General features: G+C 36.6%; 1 protein-coding gene across 9 annotated transcripts in view; it reads right to left on the bottom strand.

Annotated features, from left to right (window-relative positions):
- Nucleotides 1-7022: 7022 nt before the first annotated feature.
- IFTAP (intraflagellar transport associated protein) overlaps nt 7023-9111 on the bottom strand; it is a 62339-nt gene continuing 60250 nt past the window's right edge. For all 9 annotated transcript variants that reach the window (XM_063095424.1, XM_063095425.1, XM_063095418.1 and 6 more), the window contains one exon: nt 7023-7281. In XM_063095424.1, coding sequence (XP_062951494.1) covers nt 7117-7281 — 165 coding nt within the window. In that variant the 3' untranslated portion in view covers nt 7023-7116. The remainder of the gene's footprint in view (nt 7282-9111) is intronic.

Genomic DNA, 9111 nt, shown 5'->3' with positions numbered 1-9111 from the left:
ATTTTTCATTAGTTTGTTACCATATATTCAATGGATTAATAAATCATGACCTTATTTGTCTCTATAACAAAATGTAACAAGGAAACCGGACATCAGATAAATGTTTGTTGAATGAATAAATCTCAACGTGACCCATCTTTGTGGCACTCGACTTGCATTTTATAAGTAGATGAAGTCAGTGATGAGAACCATAATGTGCAAGGGATAGTGCTCACTAAAGATGAAAGACGAATGAGATTTGGTCCTTGTTCTTGGGGTTGGGGGAAAACATGCACACAAATAACTGTAATACAAAGCAGAATGTGACAAGTACCAAGTGTTACAAAATCACATCAGGTTTCTGGGGAAGATGAAATTATAGCTGGTTGGGAGAACTGAAAAGGCTTCATGAAGGAGGTGATTCCTGGGATGCATCTCAGGGGACGACTAGAAATTCACTGGGCAGAACTGAGGGGGTGACCATCCAGAAAGAAAGAACACTAAGAACAAAAGCATGGAGGTAGAAGGAAACACTCAGGAGCCACATGTAGTCAGTTTGGTCTGTATCGTGTGGTGCATGAGAAAAAGTCCTTGAATGCTGATTTGGAACTTTTTTGTAATTCAATAGTCATTGAGCAAATAGTGGTAGTTTTGAAACATGATAGCAACATGAAGATTAGTATGGAAGCAATGTGTAAAACAAGCTAGAATTGAGAGAATAGAGGCATTTAGAGACTGATTGGAAATTAAGATGGTTTCCAGAAGGAGATAAGTAAAAATGAAGGCCTGAATAATGGCAGGAGGAATACAGAGGTAGAGGAATCAAGACGTAGAGCAGAGGCAAAAATAATAGACTCTGGCAATCAATGTGGTGTCATAAATAGAAAAAGGAGCATCAGGAAGAGAGAGAAGAGCTGCTTTAAGGATGGTATTCCTATCACATGAATGCCTTGTACATACCAAAGGTGACCCTATCCAGAGATGACTCACCACCATAATGCATGGATCCCTTTTCTCAGTGTCAGGGATCCTAGAACCTACCTAGCTACAATTTGGTCACACGTAAGGCTTTCTCCACCACGGTAAGAATCTCCTAGACCCTTTTCTCAGCTCACTCTACTTCAATTGCTCATTTGTTCAGCACAGTAAACACAGGTGTTGGGCATCCAGAGGCACAGTGCTCAGCATTACAAAGGATGAGACAGATGCTGTGTTCACCCTCATAGTTCTGATGTTCTAGTCCTGATGCGACTCTGGCAGAGATGTGTTTTCTTGCTGTTTTCCTTCTTTAAAGTAAAAATGGCTTTACTCTTTTGTGAATTTAAAAATAAGACATTTAAAAAATAATACACACAATGCTATAAAAATGTGGAAGATAAAGTTAAGAACACCCCTCAGAAAATAGACGAAATGGAGACAAAAATAGGAGAGAAGAGAGCACAAAAACATTAGGGTAGTAATCCAAGGAATTCAACAACCAAAACGTAGACATTCTGGAAAGACAGTAAAAAGGAAACAGAAGGAAGAAAAACATCAAAAAAGTTCAAGAAAATTTTCCAAAATTGAAAAGCATAAGTTTGCAGAACAAAAGGTTACTGAGTACCCAGCACGAAGGATGAAAATAGATGTATACCAACACATATCATCATAGATTTTCCAAATACTGGCGATAACAAGAAGATCATATAAAATTACAGAGAGGAAAAACAAAAAGGCCCTTCACAGTCTAGCCCTGCACACCCTCCCGTTTCACCTCCTCCCAGTACAGCATAGCCCTGCTCGCTTTCCACCCACCGCCCCTCAGATATAAGTCAGACCACGTCCCTCCTCTGTTAAAATCCTCCCATGGCTTACACTGCACTCAGAATAAATAAAATATAAAGAAAACAGGGGAATTCAGCTTTAAGTTCACCTCTTAAGTTTGATGACTCTTATGAGCATTAACATTTTTTAATGAATGGATAAAGGATTCTGCTTTACAGACAGCTACCAAAATGGAATTTTTCTTCCTCCTGCCTGCTTCACTCTTCATGTATTGTTTTCTTTTCCCTCTCTGGTTTTTCTCTTTTCATCAGTTAATACTCTTTATTTAATGCAGAATGCTGGTAACATCAGTATTTTATCCCAGGAATTGCTCTTAAACAGGATTTTTATTTAACAGGATCTTTATTTAATGCAGAATCCTGGTAACATCAGTATTGTATCCCAGGAATTGCTCTTAAACAGGATTTTTAATGTAAGGAGTCATACCAAGTTTTCAAAAGAGCAATTGAGAAGTGGGTAAAGTTCTCACAAGACCAACAATCTCAATTCTCCGTGGGGTCAGGTGAGGAAAAAAAGGAACTTGTTGAATGTGGAATAATTTCATCCAACCAAGCTAGGCTTCCCAAATTTGCATTGACTGTGAGATTACCATCAGTCTAGGAAATAAGAACTTATATATGCCCTGAATAGAAAAAGTGCTCAATATATGTTTAACCAAATTGAACTGATGAAATAGACCTTCAAGTTCTTCAAACTAATAAGCTTATACTTTTAATTTTGATTCATTTAGCAAATACTTATTTAACATCTACTTTACTCCAGGCATTTACTCTTTTCAGGTGTTGGAGATGCAGCAAATGAAAAGGCAGATTGAGTCCATATCCTCTTGTAGCTTACACTCTAACGTAAGAGAGAGTCAAACAATAAACAAGATCAGGTAGGGTAACAGGATGCACAGTGACAGGAATAGAATTTTCTGAGAAAAAGATTAGTTTAAATAGGGCTGTCAGAGATAGACTCTGGGAAGATACATTTCACCTGAAGCCAGAATAATGAGGAGAATCCAGTCATATGAAGACCAGGGAAGACCAGTTAGAAGGAAGAACAGTAAAGGCCCTAAAGGTAATATAAAGGTGGAGTGTTTAAAAAACCAAAAAGAATACGAACTGGCCAGAACACAATAAGAAATAATTAAGATGGTACTAGATGGGATCAGAGAGATAAGAGGGGCCATATGATGTAAAAGCAAGCTAAGCCAGGGAAAGGAGTATGGATTACTCTTCCACATATGAAGAAATATCTTTCTAGAAAATTCTCAGTAAGGTTTTCTTTTTTATGTCACTTCCCATGCTACTTACAATCAACTTCCAAAAAACAAGCAAATGAAATGAAAATTTTTTTCTTTAACTGTCTTCTTCATATTTTAATCCAACCATACACTCACCTAACACATAGGAGAAAATTCTTGTTTAAAATGAGGATGCAGTTGTATCTCATTTGTGGGAAAAGAGGATTCTTAACCAAGGAATCAAGGAAATTCAATATCAGAGCTGGATGTTTTTTCTCTTTCTTGTGTTTCAACACACGAGATGGATCCTGAAAATAGTAAGATCACTCAGTGTGCCACCACACTAAACAAGCTAAGACTGGTGTTGCAGACTTGAAGTGACATCTTCATTTCAAGCTAGTGTATGTTGCAACCGTCACATTATCTCAAGATACTTTTAGAATGTCCATGTTCTTTCCTCTCTTTTTGGAGTACACACCTAGAGGCATCTCCTTATATTCTGCTCTTTATTAAGTCTTACTTCTGTTGACACTGCCAGGTAACCATTATCCATCAATACAAGCACAGGCTTACTTGGTTAGGGTTTGCCAGCCAATGTCAAACACACCCTTTCCATCCATACAAGGGATCTCTAAAACTGAAAGGCAGTCATGGAAAAATATTTACTAGGTAGGGCAAATGTAATGGTACGAAGGGGACAAAATGACCTCATTCAAAGGTTTTAAGAGGAACCCATCTTCCAGTGTCACCATTGCTGTAATGCATAATTGTCCCAAATAATGCAGGGATCAAAAATTGCCAAGAGGAATGAAGCCAAAACATAGTATACCAACCCTACAGATAGAACGTTCCATAGTAACATACACCTGCCATCTTCCCTGCCTGGTTAAATGATGACTCTACTGAAATATAGTTCTTTTAAAGCACTTAAAAACATGGTTTTGTTCCTTCTACTATAAAACTATCTAAGTTTATAACATGGGATGTCTTTAAATGAAGTATTTTCTTTATTTAAAGTTCCAAAATGCTATATATATTGAGTCAAAAGAGAGTCCCCCATCCTGTGAACTATTAAAAGGTTTTCTCAAGTCAGCATGTACACATATTGCACACTAAAATCTTGCCTTAACCTCACAATTGCTCTCTCATACCCACCTTGCATCAACCAACAATCATTGCTAGTTCTGCTCCCAAATCTCTAATCAAATCCATGCCTTCCACTTCCACCCACACTGCCTTACTCCAGGCTGTGATCATCTCCCACACAAACTATCCTAATGGCCTCTAAACTTGTCCACTTGATGTAGTATCACCTCCACACCTCTAGTGTGAGTGTAGTATCACTCTTCACACTCACACTAGAGGTGTCTTTCCAAAACACTCTTCAGATATTGTGATTCCTCTGCTAAACAACCTTAAATAGCTCCCCATCAATTAGAGAACGGAGTCTACAGCACATAAGGACTTCAAAATCTTGCCCCAGTCTACATTCCCAACTTCCTCTCTGGCAGTTATTCCGTTGATCCCATACACATTCCACAGAAAACGTGGTTTTACTTCAAACAAGCCATAGTTTATCATATGCCATTATGCCTTCTGCATGCTAGTCCCTCTGATTATGTTTTGCCCCTTTCTCTGCCTCAAAAACTCCTACTGATTCTTTATGACCAAGCTCAACTGTCACCTCCTCTGTGAAGATTTCCAAGCTCTCCAAGGCATAATTAAATAACTCCAATTTGCTTTGTCCCAGGAGCTCTTGGTACACACCACTCTTACAATAGATTACCCTCTCCTGCACTGCTGTCAAACAAAAAGATGCATGCCACACATGTAAATTTCAATTTCCTAGGAGCCTCATAAAAAGGTAAAAAGAAATTGGTGGATTTTAATAATATATTTTATTTAACTAGGTAAATCCAAAATAGTATCATTACAACATGTAGCCAATACAAAAAATATAACAAGATATTTACCATTTTTCATATTAACTCTTCAAAATCCAATGTGTATTATATACTTACAGCATATTTTAGATTTAGGCATGAAGCTGTCATCAGAAATAATTGAACTGTGTTTACATTTAACTGAATTTAGTTTAAAAAGTAAATTCACATACCCAAGTTGTTCTAAATGTACGAGGGGCCTTCAAAAAGTTCATGGAAAGATTTGCACTATCTTTTAATTGTATTTTTCCATGAACTTTTTGAAGTACCCTGTACTTGAAAGTTTTCTAATAACTGAATCAAAAATCAGTTTTTATTTTATATATTTTTAAGAAGTAAATAACATTTAAAAATCACTTCCTCACTCATCCTGGCTACATTTCATGTGCTCTAGTGCACTAGAACATGGCTTGTGGCTATTATATTGGACAGTGCACCTCTCTGTAATTATTTGTGTACACATCTCTCTTCCCCACTAAATTAAACCATCTCTAATATATTTGTATCCTTCCCATTACCTAGCATAAAGCTTAACACATAAGTAGTGTTTAATGAAAGTTTGTTGAATAAAAATAAATGTAGAAATCACTTTACTGCAACATCAAATCAAGAGCATTCTTTTATGAAGAATATAAATGGTATTTTTATGAATACTTATACACACCCTCACACAAGATCCTTCATACACACACCATCACAAGCACAAGACTGCAGAATTATTCACAATAGCCAAGATATAGAAACAACCTAAATGTCCATTGAAGGATGAATAAAGAAAATGTGGCATATGCAAGTGTGGAAATCCTGCCACATGCAACAACATAGATGAACCTGGAGGACATTATGCTAAGTAAAATAACCCAATGACAGAAGGAGAAATACTAGATGTCCACTTATAAAAGGTATCTATGAGAGTCAAAGTCATAGCAGCAGAGAGTAGAATAGTGGTTGCCAGGGGATGGACAGAGAGGAAAATGGGGAGTTACTGTTCAATGGGTATAAAGCTTTAGTTATACATGAATACGTTCTAGAGATCTGCTGTACACCATTGTGCATATAATTAACAATATTGCATTGTGCACTTAAAAATTTAAGAGGGTAGATCTAGTTAAGTGTTCTTACATTAAAAAAAGAGAGAGAGAGGATAGCAAAAAAACAAAACAAAAAAAACCAATTGTACTACTTTGGTGTAGGATGTTGCTAGTAGGAGAGTCTGGGGGGAGGAGGCAGGAAGTATATGGGAAGTCTCTTTCCTCTTCCTCAATTTTGCTGTGAACCTAAGATCTAAAAAATAGTCTATTTAAAAGAAAAAAAGGAAAAAAGCTATTAAGAATGAATACATTTGATTTGCTACTGATTTCTTCAATGATATAAATTGCTTCGTACATATTACTCCCCCTTTTTCTGTGCCTTTACCCCTCTTTTCTCCTTCCCTCATTGCATTTATGGGTGTTCTACAAAATTAGCACTCCATAATATGTTTTTACATTCTCTAGCTGTCTTTTCTTTTCAAATTTTAAGCTTCTGGAGATAGACATCATACCTTGTACTTTAGAACTATCATCACGGTTTAATGGTAACACCAAAATGCAAGAATTCAATAGATGACATATAATCAATTCTTGGATGCCTTCTTTTTCAGTGAAGCCCTTCCCAATCAATCCCAGCAGCCTAATCTCTCAACTCTCATGCTGATACCACTGTCTCTGGATAGCTGGGACCAGCGACCTACTCACATAAGCAATTTTTCTCTATGTGCTACGTCTTTTACATGTTTCAATTGTCCTTCACCGTAAGAAGGTGGGATCATGTTTCCAATCTGTTACCAATACCCTACATCACCTGGTGCAGTGTTCTCATCAAAATGAACCCTTCTGTAGGGGGACCTCCTGTCACCATTTCCCACTCCCATCTCCCCAGCCAGTCATAGGATGCAGCAACAACGTGATGGGAGAGAGTTCTGTAAGGGCCATGGCCTCTTCAGTCTTGTTTGTTGCTCTATCTCCCTAATGACAGACAACTCCAACAAATGAATGCACATACGCACATTTCCATAAAGGGACTTATAGTAGGTTAATCTTTTATTCTAATGTTGCTTGAATAAGAGCAAAATAAAAATAAACACAGAGATGCCTTAGCAAATCAGTCACAGGGCTCCTCTACATCTGTGTTGGTGTTCTTTCTTTCTTGCTTGCAAAGCTCTTTGATGGTCTCTATCTCTGCAGCAGTGAATTTGGGGGTTAGTGCCACATTGTCATAATCAAATTCTTCATCAAGTGAGAAGGGTTGAACTTCATCTCTGGGTATCTATAAAAGGTAAAAAAAGAGGAAAAAACATATACAATCATTGTAAATGAAGATGAAGTTGAAAACATAAACTCCTGATTAATATTTAATTAAACTATTTTAGACTTCAGCACACTCAGCTGATTAAGCTGTTTTTAAGTAAAGGAGTAAATTCAATTACTCAATTTGACCTAATTTAAGCCTCTTAATACGCCCCATTTGTACCATGCTGTATCTGAATGAATATCATTAACTAATTCCACCCAAAGCAAAAATCAGAAAGTCTCCCTTGCACATTTTTTTTTTTTTAAATTTTATTTTGTCGATATACATTGTGGCTGATTATTGCTCCCCATCACCAAAACTTCCCTCCCTTCTCCCTCCCCCCCCCCAACAATGTCCTTTCTGTTTGCTTGTTGTATCAACTTCAAATAATTGTGGCTCCCTTGCACATTTTCATTACATTTCTTACCATTTGTAGTGTCAGGGCTAGAACATATGGGAAAACTAAGAGTTATATTAAAATGTGAGAAAAGATACCTTAAGATTTTGATCAACCTTAAATCCATTTTCACCATTTACTACAAAAGATCTATATTAATAAAACATAATTTTCAAAGATAAAAATACCTACACTTAATATACTTCTTCAGATAATACCAATAACTTCTGGCCAATAACAGTAGGAATTAAAACAAATAGTATCATCTTAAAAAGTCTAGGATCTCTTTTTTCTACCAAGAAGTTTTAAAATATTATAATTTTATTTATAAGTAACAGTAGCTGCAAAGAGATGTAATAATTTTGTATCAATTCATAATTTGTGAGTTTTAAAGACTTCCTAAAGGAAGCCTATTTTCCAATAAATAGCATATTTTCCAATAAAAAAAAAGAGAATGGCTTAAATCTCATTGTATCATCCCCTAAAAAGCCTCTCCAAAAGTAAATGGTGTGTGATACAATGAAACCATTCAGCATCTCTGTGTAGCTCTATAATATGTACGATGATGCTGAAATAATTGAAAACTATGGTTTATGCAAAAACGAAAAAAATGCCCTGAAGCTATAGCCAACTTTAAATATTCTTGCACGGCAGATAATCTCGTTGAATGGTTTTTGCAATGTTCGTAAAAATGGAGCATACAGCTCAGAAACTATGTGCTGTTACTAAAGGTGAAAAGAAATCATGAAACGTAGCTATCTCCTATCTGTTTGGTACCATATGCCTCATAGTTAGGTGTGTAGTGCTAACAGCAAACACCCAGCCATTTATTATCAGTTCTTAGTAAAACCAGCAAAGAACAAATTCCAGAGACTCTTTTATTTCCTCTTTATTAGAAAGTACCTGCATTATTTCCTGACACAGGTCACAATAAGAGCTGCCCTGAGTGAATTCCCATATGTGCCAGCCCCAGGAATGATGTGGGCATTAGCAGTAATCTTCAAGCAATCCTGCCAGTAGTCATTGTTACCCCCAATCTTATGAAGCTCTGAAAGGTTAAGAAATTTGCCCAAGGCTACACAATTAACATTTGAATCCAGTGCAATCTGCTTCAGACAAAGCTTCATTTGCTCAACAAAAACACCAGCAAAAATCACCTGTGAAGTTTTCACTAATTTGTCAACCTAAATAACAGAGGGGCTCTCTAAAAGAAAATGATATTTATTTGTGAATGGGCCTTGCAATGGAAATACACGTATCATAGTAAACTATGGGTGGATTTAGGGAGGTAAAGGAAGAGAAAGGTTTTTAAAGGAAAAATGAGGATGATTACATAATTGTTTTGAGATAATTATTCTTGGACTGCATGACACCAGTCCAAGGTTGGATAGGCAGTTGCTGGGCAGATG

This window comes from Cynocephalus volans, chromosome 4, assembly GCF_027409185.1.
Source record: "Cynocephalus volans isolate mCynVol1 chromosome 4, mCynVol1.pri, whole genome shotgun sequence".
Classification (NCBI taxonomy): Eukaryota; Metazoa; Chordata; class Mammalia; order Dermoptera; family Cynocephalidae; genus Cynocephalus; species Cynocephalus volans.
Note: the sequence above shows the minus strand (reverse complement) of the source record. Positions and strands in the feature narration are given on the sequence as shown.